Source organism: Phyllobates terribilis, unplaced genomic scaffold (genome assembly GCF_046119375.1).
Source record: "Phyllobates terribilis strain yellow unplaced genomic scaffold, ASM4611937v1 Scaffold_1__5_contigs__length_1240528914, whole genome shotgun sequence".
Lineage (NCBI taxonomy): Eukaryota > Metazoa > Chordata > Amphibia > Anura > Dendrobatidae > Phyllobates > Phyllobates terribilis.
The window spans coordinates 507,234,241-507,253,245 of NW_027362761.1; the positions used below are offsets into that span (position 1 = coordinate 507,234,241).

Sequence of the window (19,005 nt, forward strand, 5' to 3'; positions counted from 1 at the left end):
AAAGATACACATTTCAATGTCACAACTTAGGCTGTCCAATAAAAAAAAAGGGGATGTGGGGGTAGGGTCTTCATTTTTTCCAGAAACAGTGCCACGCTTATCCATGGGTTGTGCTTGATACTGTAGTTCTGCCCCAGTCATTTGAATTCCCAATAATATAACATTTCTGAAGCATCTGGTTTGCTTTGTGCCGTTCCTCTATTATTCCTCCTGGAAATGTGTGCATGTGTTATTTCTGTTCCCCATGTCAATAGACACTGTTAGCAATGATTGGACAAGGTTATAGAATGAAGGGAATGACAGCTATACCTACATTTGCAGGAAGAATAACAGAGGAAAGGCTAAGCATTCAGTCCTGTCATTTAAAATGTCAAGAGACTTGTCAGGTTCTCTTTAATGGAGCTACAATACAAATATGACATTTTTCAGGGCAAGTGGGAATAAATCTGTTGTATAATGTTTCTGTAAAAGCATCAACAAACTATAACAACCCCTGATGATGTAAAGTGGTGTGAAAAAGTGTTTGCCCCTTCCTGATTTCTTATTCTTTTGCATGTTTGTCACACATAAATGTTTAAGATCACAAAATAAATTTAATTATTAGACAAAGATAACACAAGTAAACACAAAATGTGGTTTTTAAATGAAGATCTTTATTATTAAGGGAAAAAGAAATCCAAACCTTCAAGGCCCTGTGTGAAAAGTGATTGCCCCCTAAACCTAATAACTGGTTGGGTCACCCTTAGCAGCAACAACTGCAATCAAGCGTTTGTGATAACTGACAATGGGTCTTTTACAACACTCTGGAGGAATTTTGACCCACTCATCTTTGCAAAATTGTTGTAATTCAGCCACATTGGAGGGTTTCCAAGCATGAACCGCTTTTTTTAATGTCATGCCACGGCATCTCAATCAGACTGTGACTAGGCCTCTCCAAAGTCTTCATTTTGTTTTTCTTAAGCCATTCAGAGGTGGACTTGTTGGAGTCTTTTCGATCATTGTCTTGCTGCATAACCCAAGTGCGCTTCAGCTTGAGGTCACGAACAGATGGCTGGACATTCACCTTCAGGATTTTTTAGTAGACAGCAGAATTCATGGTTCCATTTACCACAGCAAATCTTCCAGAGCCCCAGACCATCACACTACCACCAACATATTTTACTGTTGGTATGATGTTCCTTTTCTGAAATGCTGTGTTACATCTACGCCAGATGTAACGCCAAAAAGTTCAACTTTTGTTTCGTCAGTCCACAGAGTATTCTCCCAAAAGTCTTTGTGATCATCAAGATGTTTTCTGGCAAAACTGAGATGAGCCTTCATGTTCTTCTTGCTCAGCAGTGGTTTTCATCTTGACACTCTGCCATGCATGCCATTTTTGCCCAGTCTCTTTCTTATGGTGGAGTCATGAACACTGACCTTAACTGAGATAAGTGAGGCCTGCAGTTCTTTAGATATTGTTGTGAAGTCTTTTGTGACCTCTTGGATGAGTCGTTGCTGCGCTCTTGGGGTAATTTTGGTCGGCCGGCCACACCTGGGAAGGTTCACCACTGTATCATGTTTTCGCTGTTTGTGGATAATGGCTCTCACTGTGGTTTGCTGGAGTCCCAAAGCTTTAGAAATGGCTTTATAACTTTTTCCAGACTGATAGATCTCAATTACTTTGTTTCTCATTTGTTCCTGAATTTCTTTGGATCGCAGCATGATCTGTAGCTTTTGAGGATCTTTTGGTCTACTTCACCTTATCAGGCAGGTCCTATTTAAGTGATTTCTTGATTGAGAACAGGTGAGGCAGTAATCAGGCCTGTGTGTGGCTAGGGAAATAAAACTCAGCTTCCCAAAGATGTCATATACCACAGCTAATTTATGTTTTAAGGGGGGGGGGGGGGGGAGACAATCACTTTTTCACACAGGGCCATGTAGGTTTGCATTTCTTTTTCACTTAATAATAAAAGACCTTCATTTAAAAACTGCATTTTGTGTTTACTTGTGTTATCTTTGTCTAATATTTAAATTTGTTTTGTGATCTGAAACCAGGGCCGCCATCAAGGCATTATTGCCCTTACTGCTGTATGGGGACCAGTGACCAGAAGCAAAAAGGGGGGGCCCGGCCAGCCCGGGCCCCCTTCTTTGCTTCTGCTTACCGGGCCTCTTAGGGACAATAATTCGGCGCATGATGCACTTGGCGGACGGAAATGAGAACTGTACCTTTAATCAGCGGCCGGGTGCATCATGGTCCTGACGCCGGTCATGTGACACGCTGCGCGCTCATCTTCAATCCAGAGCAGAGCAGCAGAGTGCCACATGTGTTGCGGGGACGGTGGCGGACGGTCAGGTAAGGAATTGTGTGTGTGTTGCGCTGCTGAGGGAACACTAATGAGGGAGGAGAGGCTGCTGAGAGGACGCTGAAGAGGGAGGGGAGGTTGTTGAGGGGACGGTAATGCGGGAGGGGAGGCTGATGAGGGGACGCTGATGTGGGAGGGGAGGCTGCTGAGGAGACGATGCGGGAGGGGAGGCTGCTGAGGAGACGATGCGGGAGGGGAGGCTGCTGAGGGGACGCTGATGCGGGAGGGGAGGCTGCTGAGGGGACGCTGATGCGGGAGGGGAGGCTGCTGAGGGGATGCTGATGAGGGAGGGAAGGCTGCTGAGGGGACGCTGGTGAGTGAGGGGAGGCTACTGAGGGGACGCTGCTGACGGGAGGCTGGTAAGGGAGAGGAGGCTGCTGAGGAGATGCTGTTGGGTGGCTACGGAGCGGGAGCGCCAATTTTGTTTCAAGAGGGTGCCAACCTCTGCAGACAGGTAGGGACGAGTAGTTGCTAAATGGGTTGCCCCCCCTTCCCCCTTTACTCTTGACTACTTGATAATTTTTTTATATTATCACTTTGCGTTATCATGTTTTGAGGTGTATTTGTATTTATATTCTAGAATTTATAGGTTTTTAATGAATACCAATAAAGATATTTTTAGTAGTGTATAATATATGCAATAATATACCCTTTTACATTTATTAATTCGGTGATCGCAGGCTAAGGTGGTGGGCAGGTTGAGGCGGCAGTGGGCAAGCTGAGGCGATCATTAGATTCTTGACTGGGCGGTGGGCGAGGCGGCGGTGCCACTGGCTGTGTGAGTAGCTAACTTAAGTCGATGTATTAATTTGTCCACCATTTCAGTACGTGATTGTATGATACAATCATTCCCTCCCTTCTTCCTTCCAACCCCCAACCAAAACTTATAAGGTACTGGATGATCCTGAGCGATGCTGCAAAACCAAATGCCCAAATACAACATCAGGCGGCCGCGCTCAGGATCATCCAGGAGCTTATACATTCTGGATGGGGAGGGAATGATTGATGGAATCAGCAATCAGAAATACAGATTCTAACAAAAAATTATCACAATCTGGTTATAATTAGTTTTAAAAAAAACGTATGTGACACATTCTCTTAAAGAAAAATAAATAAAATATTTGTATTGGGTATTATAATAAATGTTTAATAGGTTAGAGTAGAGTAGGGCCCGGCCAGAAGAGTCTACCTTGTCCTAGTGGCGGCTTAAAAAATCTTTTGGCCAAAATAAAAGCTACTGGCTATGTATGTGATATGGTGTTTGATGGGAACTGTTAATGGGTGATTGGTGAGGACGTGGTGCAGAAGTGGAGTTTTTCCAAGAGTGGACGGTGGGACTGTGGAAGGTTCAAGGGGTGGAGCCTGTGCGGAGTCTCAAGGGGGTCTGAAAATTTTGACAGTATGGGGCCCCAGAATTTCTAATGGCAGCCATGTCTGAAACATTTAAGTGTGACAAACATGCAAAAGAATAAGAAATCAGGAAGGGGGCAAACACTTTTTCACACCACTGTTTAAAACTTCATAATTTGTACCCAATAACGCTGTTAATGCTCATGTATGTAATGTAGGAATTCACTCGCTCTGGAAGGCATTAGGTAGTGTTCACACAGGCAATGCGGTTTGGTCCAAACATATGCCGTTTTATAGCCTTCAAAAAATTCAACAGGATTCAAAACAAAACAGCCTCTTCTAGGGACAAAAGTATAACATCAAATAAACATTTCATTCTGCAGGCACATATATGTCAGTGTGACCCAAACAGATTACAGTCCTTTCTCCCGGAGCAACCTTTATACACAGAAGAGGAACGGTCCTAACAGTCTCAGTATCCCTTTAGGCTGAGTGTTCATCTCCATGTACAGTTCACACTGAACAGGCTGCAGCTTCCACACATTACTCTGCAGCTCCAACACACAGACTGCTCAGATTTCTTAACTGACCCGTGCAGTCTCCATTGAAAGACAGAGATTGGATTGTGCCTTTCCCAACTACAGCTCACATTTTGGCTGGTGACTCATCAGCTTCAACAAACTCAACTCTGCACAACATCCAGCAGACTGACACACCTAGTGAACACAGGCCTTGGTTCTTAGGTAAAGCTAGCTGGGTGCATCTAAATCAAGACATGCAGTGCTAGGATTTAACATAGTACTACCTGGCTTTGCTACAGTAACTTCTTTAGTCGTACCCCATAACACTGCTCATGCTCAAATAACTTCCTCAGTTGTACCCAATAAGGCAGCTAATGCTCATATATGCAACTTCTTCAGTCGTACCCATTAACACCGCTAATGCTCATATATGTGGCTTCTTCAGTCATACATGAGCATTTTCAGCGTTATGGGGTATGTAGCTTCTTCAGTTGTACCCCATTAGGCCTTGTGAGGAGCTGGCCATGGACTTTTTCCAGCACGGATCACCAGTTACGTCGATCTTACTGTTGTGAGTTATTAAAGATTTGCTGGATGTGTTTTATTAGAGATTTGCTTGTTCGTCAGTTCAGCCTCCGGAATCAATGTTTCCATTCAGTGACAGTAAGCAGAGGAAGATCTTATACATACATCTTATACATACATAAGGCTAGACCCAAGATTGGTAATCAGGTAAAGCAATCATTCTATTAATCTCATTAGTGTCACAGGGGCCTAAAGCCATTGTTCTCCCAGTCATTAGTCCCATTGTGTGGATGGGGATAGTAGACCCAGTGGAGCAGTCACCACAGGGGGTCTCACATGCAGTCCCAGGTGATGGGCTCCGCATCAGTAATATACCTCCACCAATGCACAGCTTTGAGGGGTTGTTTCCCAAGGGCCGAGCTCAATTCCAGGGGGGCAGCCTGAGGTATTTAGGACACTTGATGTGAAAATTGAGGAGTTATTGCTGGCTGGAGTTGGATGCATGTGTTACAGTTGTGGGATCCGTCGTCTGGAGGAGCATGGGCTGTGACTGCAGACTATACTGGCAGGAGATACAACAGCTGTGGGCCAATCAAATGTTGGGAAACAGTGGGTATTACCTGGTACGGGGGCAGAAGAACTACCAATCCCGGGTTGGGATCTTGTGGACCTGGGGACATTGTATTTTGACCATCTATCCGGAATTGCTGTAACACCATGGACGTAAGGAATAAAAATAGTTGCATCGTTAACCTGCCTAAGTGATTATTACAACCCACAACCTCAGATCTACACAGGCCTTATAAGAGACTTGTGTTTTTCTCCACTTATAACCCAATTGTCCTCCCCCTATCTCCTGAACTCATCATTCATTATGAAAAACAGCTAAAATCCGTAAAAACAAGACGGACTGCCAGCACAACAAGATGTCAGATTACAGCTGCATATTGTAGCCTATGGAGACGGGAGTGAGAGGCACACAGATTGTGATGCAGTTTTATAGTAAGTGTTTACAGCTACACTGCTCAGTACTGTCGCTTCTGAACATGTGCAACATAAACGGATTCTACTGTCTCTGTTTATGTGTACTGGTATAGGAGACATCATAAACAACATAACATCCACCTACTAGCTCAGAGACAACTGGTAACTGGAGACAGAGCCTGATGAAAGTGCAGGATACAAGTTATATAATGAGCAGAAATAGCATTACTCCTCCTGTACACACATATCACTGCTTATTCCTGACATGACCGCTACCTTTTCAATGAGGCTGATCTGCAGTAAAGGGCACAGGCCATTCACACACCATGGACAAGTGAGGAGCCTATTCTAAATAAACAAAGCAGATCAGATAACCTATTTAACCCCTAAATGACCATGCCTCAAAGGGCCATGACGACCAATAATTCTTTTGGCCTTTTTTCCCTTTCTCCACATTTAAGCGGCGATAACGCTTTAATTTATTCATTGGTGTGCGGGAGAAATGTTATTATTTTTCAACACTGTTTATTTTATTGTTCCTTTATATTTCACACTAAATAACCTGCTGAATTTGTTCTTCAGATTATTATAGTCATATGGATACCTAATGTGTATTTTTGTTTTGTTTTATATAACACATGTACAAAAAAAAATACATTTACTAAATAGTCACCATTGCATATCATTTATATTTGTTACATAATATGTCTCCAAAGACGTCATAAAAGATCCCTGGGTGACAGAACGTTTTTAATTGTATTATTCGCTGTAACTGGGGCATCTGTAGGAGTCCCGGTTTTAAAGTAGAAAACAGCCCATAACAGTGACAGAAGTCATTGGCAGAGCTGATCTGAGTCTGCTAATACTCAGCAGGTTTGCCATGGTGAGAAGACAGAAATGGTAAAAAAACTGTTTCTGTCTTCTCCTTAGGGTCACCGGCTGTCACCATCAGACAGGGGCCTGAACGCAAAAGTGTTAAAGGTGTTGTCCAGCCTTAGGCTACAAGTCTGTAGTCACTCTATACACGCTGTAAGAATCTTCGGTATCAGCAGGAATGTGACTGCAAGTAGGCGTTCTGTATACATAAAGCGGTCACGCGCCAACTAGACGTGCTTAGCCTCACTAATTGCAAGTCTATTGAGCGAGGCTGGACACGTCTAGTCGGAATGTGGCCAGAAGTATGCAAATAGCATACTTGTGTTCACATGACCGCCTACTCCCGGTTAATCCTCGCAGTGCTGTCTGTACTTGTCAAATGAGAGTGCGATAGAAAGTGTTCAGTTCGCAAAAATAGAAATGCATGTCTTGGTAAATTACCTGTTCTTCCCTGGAAGATCCTTTCTTTGTATTTTTCTTCCTGCAGTCTTTATACTTTTCTTTCTCCTTCAAGTATTCTTCCAGGGCACTATTGGCTATTATTTGTTCAGCTAAAGAAAAAAAAAAAGCAAGTAGTAAAAATCAAAAGTGAAGATATTAAAAAAAAAAATACTTTTTTTGTCAATTAGAATAGGTTTTAAAAGTGTGAGATGTCTTACAGTACATATATTTTTATGGCGCCCCCTGGTGTTCTTTTCAACAGAACATCTTTATAATGTGCCCAGTGTGCCCTGATTATATGCCTGGCCTGCCGATTAGCGGGGATCACTTTTCTGCCATGTACAGACTGATGATCCAAGATGGACTGAGGTACTGGGCAAGTGTGACTACCTACACTGATGGACGGGAGCTTCTGAGATGTAATCAAAAGTACACCAGAGTGCACAATAAAAAGGATACAAACATCAGTAATATTTAAACAATAGCATTTTTTTTAGAAATTTAATAGAAAACAAAATTTACTTTTGTGTTAGATAATGCAAAAAAAGTAATAAAAAGTAATAGTTAATGGACAACCCACTTCATGTAACATAAAATAACAGATTAAAAAGAAGACATGATTGATAAATAGTGAAGAATTCAAGAAATGAAAAAGAATGAATTTTTATTTTATTAATTCACTATTCACTTTATATACTATTCACTTAAAACTCTGGAGACTGGAATTTAACCAGATTGTCTGGGGTAGTGCATTCCAGAGAACTAGTGCAGCACAAGAAAAGTCTTCTAGACGTTAGTGGGAGCTTTGGATTATGGAAAATGTTATTCTTAGATCACTAGAAGAACAGAGAACAAGGGTAGGGTAGTAGATAGATGTGGGAGGAGATGTAAAATGGTGCAGCACTGTGAACAGCTTTGTGGATAAGAATGATAAGTATATGTTGTATTATATAACAGACGGGCAACCAGTGCAATGACTGGCACAGGGCGGAGGTATCGGTGTAGCTGCTGTCCAGGAATAATAGCCTGGCTGCTGCATTCAGGATAGATTGGGAGAGGGGACAGTTAAGTGACATAAAGACCAATTAGTAGGGAATTGCAGTAGTCAAGACTGAATCAGAATGACAGTAAAAGGCCACATATGCAATTTCTAGCTGATGGCCGAGCTCTCTCTCCTGACTCCATACACAGGAGCGCTCATTCTGTTGAACGCTCCTGTGTTCTCTATGTGAGACTCCTCTGATCGCTGCTTATCTTGACGAGAACAAAAGGATTAGCAATGCAAAAGCGGACTTGCTGAATCTTCATCTATCCCAACATCATCTATTACGGAAGAGTCGAGAGGACCCCATACACATTAGATTGACAGCTGAGACCACTGATATTGGCAGATTCGTCCACCATTAAGTCTAATGAGCACAGGGGCCTTTCGAGTTTTTCCAGTTTCAAAGGTAAGAAAATTGCAGATTTTGGAGATGTTTTTGAGGTGCATGTGACATGAGCGAGTCAGTGATTGGAAATAAGTAGTCAAGGAAAGGTCAGAGTCAAATATAACCCCAAGACAGGGGTGTGCTGCTTTGGATTTATGGTACTATGGAAATATCAGGCTGAGGGGCTGACATATCATTGGTGCAACCTGTGCTGACGCACAGGGGCCCAAAAGGTAAGGGGGTCCATTTCCACCTCCAAAGCAGGTGGAATTGTGCATTATGATAAGCTATTGGGCTGTAAAGGGCCCATATACTGTTCCTGGAAAGAGGCTGCCTCCTGTCTGTGTCCGCCAGAGGGTAGGATAGTATAGGGAAGACGCACAAGAAATTCAGACCTGGAAATATTCAGTGTTAGATAGAGAGAACATGATGTCAGAAATAGCAGACAGTCAATCGCGGTGTTCTGTTGTAATGCAGGGATGATGTGAAGATAAGAAGTACATAATTGGGTGTCAATAAGTGCAGAGATGGTACTGAAAACCAAATTTGCAGTATCCTAAGGGCCGATAGATTGCAGAATACTCAGGAGGAGTTGGGAATCAACGCTGTTAAACACTACAGAGATATGCAGAAGGATCGGAAGAGTGTTTGCCATTTGTTCTTGCTCTTAGTAAGTTGTTAGAAACTTTAGTAAATTAAACAAACTAAATGAAAATTAAACAATTTCTTGGAAATTAAAAATAGAATCAATTATGGAAAACATTATCAGGCAGTATATTGTGAGCAGACAAGGCAGAGTGTTATATACATTGGTATGGCACCTAATACTGGAGCCATATCGAAGCAGAAGCTGAAAAAACAGAAGCAGGAAGGACTTGGCTTAAATGATTAGCATGCACCATGCCAAAGTTATCGAGGCACTGTGCCAACACAAGTAAACATTCTGCCAATATGTAAAGAAATAAAATTCAAGCAATAAACTGGCATTCATCTGGAGCTATAAATGCCAACTCATACTTCCAAAGGGGATTTCCTTTAGAAGTTAAAGCACCTCATAATAATTTGATTGATAACATACACATATAGATACAGAACCTGCCATACTCAATCATTCCATTTTTATATATTAGACAGATGCCGAGAATTTGGCGCTTTATGGGTGATACTGTGGTGTGGCTCACCGGTTTATGCTGCTGTCTTTCAGCGCTGGGGCTCTCAAGTTTGTATCTCACGATGGCTTTTAAAGGGAAATTCTGGAGAGCATCATATAATCGTTAATGAATTCTTAAATGTAAGTACAATGTCACTGATGCTGACTGTAGGTCCCCGAATAATAAAATGTCAGGGAAAATGTTACTAGACTTTCCACGGGAAAACTGCAAATCTGCCTAAGGGTTCGTGCACATGACCATATTTTCGGTCAGAGTGCGATTAGACAAAATATTGGATCGCACTCGGACCAATGTTATTCTGTGGGGAGGTGCACATGTCAGATTTTTTTTCCTCGAACCAACTCTGTGCAAAGAAAAAAATCGCAACATGCAAGATTTGCATCCATAAATCAGATCGTGCTCGGCTATGCAAGTCAATGACTCCGTGGAAAAAAATTGGACTGCACTCGGATGACATCTGAGTGCAGTCCAATTTTCACGGACTGACAGAATGAGGAATTTTTTTCCCATCCTGTCCAAATCTGAGAAAATCTGATCACAAGGTGATCAAGTTCTGATTAGAGTGTGATCAAAGTGAGATTAGCATGACTGGCCCAAATCTCTCGGATGAGCGAAAATACTGTCATGTGACTCTAGCCTTACACGGAAATCTGCTGAATTTACCTCCGGGCTGCTTAGCCTTGAGCTTGCTCATTGCCTGTGACATACATGCTGCTGCACAGAGACAGTCTGCAGCCTCTCCTGGGATATAGTGATTACATGTCACTATCCAGCTCACAATGATCTATATACCTTCAGTCTCTTTAAATGTAATCTTTCTACGCCTTCCTACATCATGGTCCATTTAGCGGATTGCAGTGATTTCTATAATTAAAGGGGTGCAGAGATAGAAAGTCAGAGTTGGGTTAAACAGTTCAGGGGGTGGTTAGCATGATTTTATGCTGCTCTTTTTTCCCTAAGTTCTCTCTACATTCCAAAAAATATAGTGTATTTATGTGTCATACAGTGATAAGGAACAGAAAGATATTATACATTTCACTTGCAGAGGTAACTGACATCCCTTAAAAAGATTAATGGTTAATTCCCTGGTAGTATAGGGGACAGATGAGGTTAATGGTAACATTGCTGGTGGTCTACAGCAATGAAGGGATTGATTATTGTTACATTTTTGCTAAGCTATGGCAGGACAATGGTTAAGGGTAGCGTCCCTGGTGGGCTAGGGAAAGTGGAGAAGTTAAAAAGGTATTCCAGCTTAACAAAACTGGCCCCCAAAGGCACATGTAAAATAACAAAGAGCAGGTACTTCCAAGTTACCCAAACACCCCAAGTTTTTTACATGTGTTACTATTTATTCACTTACTGCAGTGTGTCTACGCATTATGTTTTTATTCTAGGTTTCGAGAATAAAAGTGTGAGGGAACCAGTCTTGTTAAAGTGGAAAACCCTTTTACCCCACCTTACTGGCATCCGCCATAAATGTATGGCACACGTCAGTAGTGGGTTTATGGAGTGGGCCCACAGGCTGAGCTCACCCCATACCCGGCAGATAATGGCTGTGACACACAGCCATGATCGGCCTCCAGCATCCACGAATGTAAGGCTGTGTGCCCACGTAGCGTTTTTCAAGCGTATATGCTGCGGAATTTCCGCAGCGTAAACGCTTGAAAAACGCATGTATATCCGCACCCCATGGTCCCCAATGGCATTCCGCAATGTCAATGCCCATGCTGCGGATTTTTCCGCAGCGTATATGCTGCGGTCAAAAATCCGCAGCATGTTCATTAATTTTGCGGAAGCGCTGCGGAATCAATGTGCGGATGGTACCCAAGTCTGGAGGAGAGGAGACTCTCATCCAGACCTGGGTACCAAAGAACCTGTAAAAAAAAGAATAAAATAAAGTTTATACTTATCTTCTGATGTTTTCCCTCCGTCGCGCTGTTGTCTGAAGGACCTGCCACGTCATTGAGTCATGTGACCCACCACATGACTCAATGACGTCACCGCAGGTCCTGCACACAACAGCGTGAGCCGCTCAAGCCTCCGGACGGGGCAGAGAATGCATCAGAAGGTGAGTATAAAGTTTATTTTTTTATTTTTTACCATTCTGAACAAGTTGTCAAGCACTTTTCCAAGTGATGCTTGGAGAAGTGCTTGATAACCCGCATGCGGAAATGCATGCAAAGACGCCTCACAAACGCTTCTACCTGGCGGGAAAACCGCATGTAATATCCGCATGCGATTTTCCCGCCAGGGAGAAGCGTAAAAAATATGCTTCAGGTCCGCAACGTGGGCACATAGCCTTAGCCTGTTAAATGCCGCTCTCAATCTCTGACAGCAACATTAACAACGTGTCGGCATAGGGGTGTGTCATTCTACGTGCACATCTGCGCCCCCGTGATGCGTTCACGGGGCACCTATGGGTTGCTATGACAGCCGGGGGTCTGTTGAAAACCTCTGTGCTTGCCATCATGAAGCTCCTCTGAAGCCCAGCCTATGGCTTGGCTTCAAAGGAGACCGGGGGTTTTGCTATATACAGCAATACTTTGCTTGTACTATATATAACAATACCAAACAGATGATTGTTAGTTCAAGTCCCCTAAGGGGACTAATAAATACAGTAAAAAGTATCATTAAAAAAAAAAAAGTTTTAAAAAATGGACAAAAAAAAAAAGTTTGAATCACCCACTTTTCCCCCATTAAAAATAATTAAAAATTAAAAAAATACACATTTGTAGTATTACCATGTCCATAAAAGTCTGATCTATCAAAATTAACCAGTTCGGTAAATAGAGTAAACAGAAAATTTTTTAGAAACATCAAAAATGCGATTTTCTTTTCACAGCAAAAAAATGCTGCAAGAAACTAACAAAATGTCATATCTATCTCAAAATGGTATCAATAAAAAAAAAAGAAAAAGTGTCTCGCCCTGTAAAAAATAAGCTCTCAGCCAGCTCCATTGACTGAAAAATTAAAATGTTACGGGTCTTGGAAAATGGCAACACAATAAAAAAAATAAAAAAGAAGTTTCTTTTTTTTTTTTTTTACAAACTTTCTGATTTGTTTTCACTACTAAAATAACAATAAAAAAAATTGGACGAATTTGGGATCGCCATATTCGTACTGATGAGGAGAGTCATATTGCCAGCTTTGGAACAAGGTGGAGGGAAAAACAAAAAAGCAAAAATGGAAACTCGCCATGTCATGAAGGGGTTAATGATAACAGAGAGGCTAGCTGACTGGGATGAGACAAAGCCTGTGTATCATGTGATTAGAGGAGGGATAAGAAGCAGGCTACTTGTTGTAAAACCCGCTGAATCCAAAGTAGGCCCCCTTCAAGTAGGCCCCCTTCAAGTAGGCCCCCTTTGTACCACCCCTGTGCTATATTACCAGCATTTTTGGGGCATCATGTTTCATATGATTTAATATATTTATTCATTGAAATAGTACTCAGAATTTATAGCTGAGAGTAGAAAGCAAAGAAACTAATGAATCAGTCAATAAAAAAAATAATACATAAAATAAAGAGGACCTGCCAAAAATGGCCACTATTTGCAATTATTTTATTCCCTATGCTCCCCTAAGTATTCTATTTTTTTTCTTTTTAAATCCGCCATACGGCTCCAGGCCAGACATATGAGCCTTTTTATTTAGTGCTAATTTGTATGGCCTTTACAAAAAAGGGGGCATTTCTCACAGGATTCCTCAGGGGCGTGTCTTTAGGCTACTCAGCTTCATTATCCTGTGAGACAAGCCCCCTAAGACCATAAAAATTATCAGTAAGTAAAAAAGCCCATATCTCTAGAACCGTACGGCGGATTTAAAAATATTGAATATCTTGGGAGAAGCAGAAATAAAATAAAGAGGATAAACTGGCTACTTTTGACCTATAGGGGAGTATACTTTTTAGAAATACCAAAACATGACTATTTTCCTACAAAATTAATGTGCCATAAATCATAAGTACATGAAAAATATTTTCATGATTTTTGGCTTAAATACCTTTCCATATGTAAGATTATTTCAGTATCCACTTGAGATTTAGATTTCTGAGTCTGCAAAAACATTTGACCACGTTAGATCTAACTTTATTTAGCAATCACTCATCAATTGATCCCCCTCCTAAAAAAAAAAGAAAAAAGGCCGATCTATCACACCAACAATACAGAATCCAAAAAGATAAAGCTCAAAAAGATTATTAGTATTTGTGGCTTTACTGAGCTGTTCTTTCTGTATGTTTTTGGTAGGATGGTGAGAGGTCACGTATGTTTTCTTGCATAATGATTTTATTTTTTCATCATGGCGTGCCGATTTGTGAACTGCTCAGTCTGATGAAGGGCTTCTTGTTGTCACTCTTCTTAACATGTAAAGTAAAAACAAAGTGAATTGTGCAAAACTAGAAACAAATTATCAAAGTCTGCCTGCCAGATGTTTAAAAATATCAAGCAGGATTGTAGATTTCTGTATAACCAAACAAGGCCATGTAATATCATTGGCCCAACTCAACAGCACTAAAGAGCTCTACATGATGCTGGACAAGCTAATCATGGGACCTTTTGAACTTCTTGTGCTTGGCTTAAAAAAATAAAATAAATAAATAAATAAAATAAATAAATAAAATAAGTTTGATGCTCCGGTTCTGGGAGTACAAGTCTTCTCGATACGAGATATTTCTGATACAGGATTCCATCAGCTATGAATGACTGCAGTTAAAGGGAATCTGTCAGCAGGTTTTTGCTACCTCATCTGAGAGCAGCATGATGCAGGCAAAGAGAAGCTGAATTCAACGAAGCAGTTCTGATAACCCACCCACACCAGGCTCTGTATGTACATGGTCTATTGACAGTGAGCTGCTTATCACAGGTGGGGGCGGAGTCAGACTAGCACGCCCACACTGCTATAGTTTCTGTAGTCTGGACGATGATAATCACCAGGTGATTAAACCTTCAGTTTAAGTAAACAACAGCACAAAGCATGACGTGTGACACATCATTGAAATCAGTGTCTCAGCCCCTACCTCATGCTGTCCTCAGATTACATAGCAAAAACCTCCTAAGAGATTCCCTTTAAGCCACTGCCAATTGTAACCAGGAGGTAAGTGGTGGAAAGTGAAATCCTAACTGAGCTATATGTAACCAGAGCAACAGAGTCTGATTCTTCTATAAAAAAAAAAATTCGATATAAAACACATCCAACAGCCATAACCTTTTTTATTTTTATGTTAATATAGCTCTATGAGCTCTTGCGTTTTGAGAAATGAAATTATTATTTTGCAAGCGATATCCTTCAAATACCCAAGTATCTTTAAAGTGAATCTATCTATCTAGCAGATTTTTGCTATGTAATTTAAAATAACATGATATAGGGGCTGAGAACCTGATTTCGTCGATGTGTCACTTATTAGCCTGAATAGAGTTTGCTCAAAAACACCAGAAGGACTCCCAGACTATGAGAAATACTATTCTATGGTCTGATGAGACGAAGATAGAACTTTTTGGTGATAATTCTAAGCAGTATGTGTGAAGAAAACCAGGCACTGCTGATCACCTGCCCAATACAATCCGAACAGTGAAACATGGTGGTGGCAGCATCATGCTATGGGGGTGTTTTTCAGCTGCAGGGACAGGATGACTGGTTGCAATTGAAAGAAACATGAATGCGGCCAAGTACAGCGATATCCTTGATGAAAACCTCTTCCAGAGTGCTCTGGACCTCAGATCTGGTGGAAGGTTCACCTTCCAACAAGACAATGACCCTAAGCACACAGCTAAAACAGCAAAAGACTGGCTTCAGAACAACTCTGTGACCATTCTTGACTGACCTAGTCAGAGCCCTGACCGAAACCCAATTGAGCATCTCTGGAGAGACATGAAAATGGCTGTCCACCAACGTTCACCATCCAACCTGACAGAACTGGAGAGGATCTGCAAGGAAGAATGGCAGAGGATCCCCAAATCCAGGTGTGAAAAACTTGTTGCATCATTCCCAAGAAGACTCATGGTTGTACTAGCTCAAAAGGGTGATTCTACTCAATGCTGAGCAAAGGGTCTGAACACTTATGACCATGTGATATTTCAGTTTTTCTTTTTTAATAAATTTGCAAAAATTTCTACATTTCTGTTTTTTTCAGTCAAGATGGGGTGCAGTGTACTTTAATGAGGAAAAAAAATGAACCTTTTAGAATTTACCAAATGGCTGCAATGCAACAAAGAGTGAAAAATGTAAAGGGGTCTGAATACTTTCCGTACCCACTGTATATAAATTCGAATGCAGATTTCTCAGTAACGGAGGATTGGACTGGCCATGTAACACCATTGCTGGACTTGTCTTTGAAGAGCTACATGCACATACTTTATAAATAGTTTCCCTAGTTTTGGACCACAGGGGAAAATAAACCTTGGGGACTACCCTTTAGCTATACACATCTTGAAAATATTTATTAGTTCTGCGTGTATCATTGCTTATTGCAGACCTTATAACCACTATGGGATAATATATTTCGGTGCCCATTAGCTTAGCTTACGGACCCACTGGAAGATTTTTTAAATTAATATAAGGTTTATCAGTAAAGATCTCCCAACACTGACATTAAAGCAAAGTAAATGCAATATTTCTAATTTTGCAATGTCTATTGGACATCAGGAAACCCAATATAAAAGGGGTTTTCCAGCAACGCCTAAAACCACAACGGAAATGAGCGGCACCAATGACTCACACCTGCACGATCGGCGTTATTGTGCACGTGTTTTGTTTGATAGTATGGGACACATGCACAATACCTGCTGATCGTGCATGCTTCTCGGCAGGTATTGGGTCATAACGTCCTCAGCACTAGTCGCTTCTGCCGTGAAAGTGGCTCTGGATGTCGCCGGATAAACCCTTTAAAAATAGTTTTTTGGTCTCGTCAAAAGCTTTAAAAACAGGTTCTTAGGTCAACTGGCTTCCCATGAAGTTTTCCGGTGTGAGCGTCTGTGTCTCTGAGATAAGAGATCTGATTGTGTACCCCACGGAGAAAACATGTGGGTGATTGCAATCTGTGATCGGCACAAAACCATGCATGTCTTTAACACATGACAGATGTCGGAGGATCCAGACGTCGCAGTTACCTGGAAACCTGCAATCTGTATTCATCATGGTGAACATCTGCTCAGCCTGTACTAGGTAAAATAGTCATTCAATTTGTCTTCAGCTTTGAACTGTGAAGTTTCTTATTATTATAATTACTTTCATATTATTATACTGACTGTACCATCCCCTGGGGAGCGATAAAATGTATTCACAATCAACAGCATTAAACTGAAAAGTGCAAATGACGGGTTGTCTCAGGGGAGACACCAATTGAATATTGCCAGAACACGCCATCAATATATAACTGCTCTGGCCCACTATCAAAGAGGTATTCCCATATCCAAGATCCTATCCCAATATGTAGTAGGTATAATAATAATAATAATATTAGCAAATACCTCCAATTAGAAATATAGTATAATTCTGATTCGCTATGTTGCTTACCCCATGTGCAGGGCACTGCAGTAGCTTAGGTATCCATGGTTACGACCACTCATACAGTGACATTTAGTTAGAAGCTGGCTCGTGGTTTCTCTGCTCCGAGTACGGGGGATGTGAGCATCAGACACAACCGTCATTGGTGAGTCTTACCATAAATAGCCCATATTTACACCCTGAGATCACCCCTCGGAGGAAGCTAACGCAAAACGCGCGTCAGGGGTACTTCTTTGGCCATCACACAGGTCTATTCACCTCCTTTTTACATATACCAATCTTGGTTTGATCTTTCTCTTGCAGCTCTTATCTAATGTAGCACAGGGTTGTGTTTATTCTATTATATCCTGGTGCTCATTCATTATTCTGGCTGGACTTTTTAATTGGGATACAATACATCTTCCTATACTTGATTGTCTATTCACTTGATTCTATGTATTGCCTTTTGAACCAGCGATCATATTCCTTTGGCTAATGCACACGAATTCTGTAAGCAACCATGTGCCTTGCTGACACTTCTCTTTTCTCAGTGAAGATTTTTATTTCTCTATTCCAATTAAGGGGTTTTTTTTGCATCTGTTTTAAAAAACTTTTAGTAGGACTTTTTTCCACTGTGTATCTATCTTACTTTGATGCATACTTCTGGGGATTGAATATTGATTGCTGTATTTTTGTAACATACATAGTAACATAGTTTTTAAGGTTGAAGGAAGACTAAGTCCATCTAGTTTAACCCCTAGCCTAACATGTTGATCCAGAGGAAGGCAAAAAAAACCATGTGGCAAACACTAAGCTCCACATTGGGGAAAAAATTCCTTCCTGATTCCAAATACGGCAATCAGACTACTTCCCTGGATCAACGTCCTATCAAGGAATCTAGTATACAGTGGTGGCCTAAAGTATTGGCACCCCTGCAATTCTGTCAGATAATACTCAGTTTCTTCCTGAAAATGATTGCAATCACAAATTCTTCGGCATTATTATCTTCATTTAATTTGTCTTCAATGAAAAAACACAAAAAGAATTGTCCTAAAGCCAAATTGGATATAATTCCACACCAAACCTAAAAAAGGGGGTGGACAAAAGTATTGGCACTGTTTGAAAAATCATGTGATGCTTCTCTAATTCGTGTAATTAACAGCACCTGTAACTTACCTGTGGCACCTAACAGGTGTTGGCAATAACTAAATCACACTTGCAGCCAGTTAACATGGATTAAAGTTGACTCAACCTCTGTTCTGTGTCCTTTTGTGTGCCACATTGAGCATGGAGAAAAGAAAGAAGACCAAAGAACTGTCTGAGGACTTGAGAAACCAAATTGTGAGGAAACATGAGCAATCTCAAGGCTACAAGTCCATCTCCAAAGACCTGAATGTTCCTGTGTCTTCCGTGCGCAGTGTCATCAAGAAGTTTAAAGCCCATGGCACTGTGGCTAACCTCCCTAGATGTGGACGGAAAAGAAAAATTGACGAGAGATTTCAACGCAAGATTGTGCGGATGGTGGATGAAGAACCTCAACTAACATCCAAACAAGTTCAAGCTGCCCTGCAGTCCGAGGGTACAACAGTGTCAACCCGTACTATCAGTCAGCGTCTGAATGAAAAGGTACTGTATGGTAGGATACCCAGGAAGACCCCACTTCTTACCCCGAGACATAAAAAAGCCAGGCTGGAGTTTGCCAAAACTTACCTGAGAAAGCCTAAAACGTTTTGGAAGAATGTTCTCTGGTCAGATGAGACAAAAGTAGAGCTTTTTGGGAAAAAGCATCAACATAGAGTGTACAGGAAAAAAAAAAAGAGGCATTCAAAGAAAAGAACACGGTCCCTACAGTCAAACATGGCGGAGGTTCCCTGATGTTTTGGGG

General features: G+C 41.3%; 1 protein-coding gene across 2 annotated transcripts in view; it reads right to left on the reverse strand.

The window, feature by feature from the left end:
* The window catches only part of CWC27 (CWC27 spliceosome associated cyclophilin), a 303,935-nt gene that overhangs the window by 145,978 nt on the left and 138,952 nt on the right, over window positions 1–19,005 (reverse strand). For both annotated transcript variants that reach the window (XM_073680243.1, XM_073680242.1), the window contains one exon: window positions 7,040–7,149. In XM_073680243.1, the coding sequence (XP_073536344.1) occupies window positions 7,040–7,149 (110 nt within the window). The remainder of the gene's footprint in view (window positions 1–7,039; window positions 7,150–19,005) is intronic.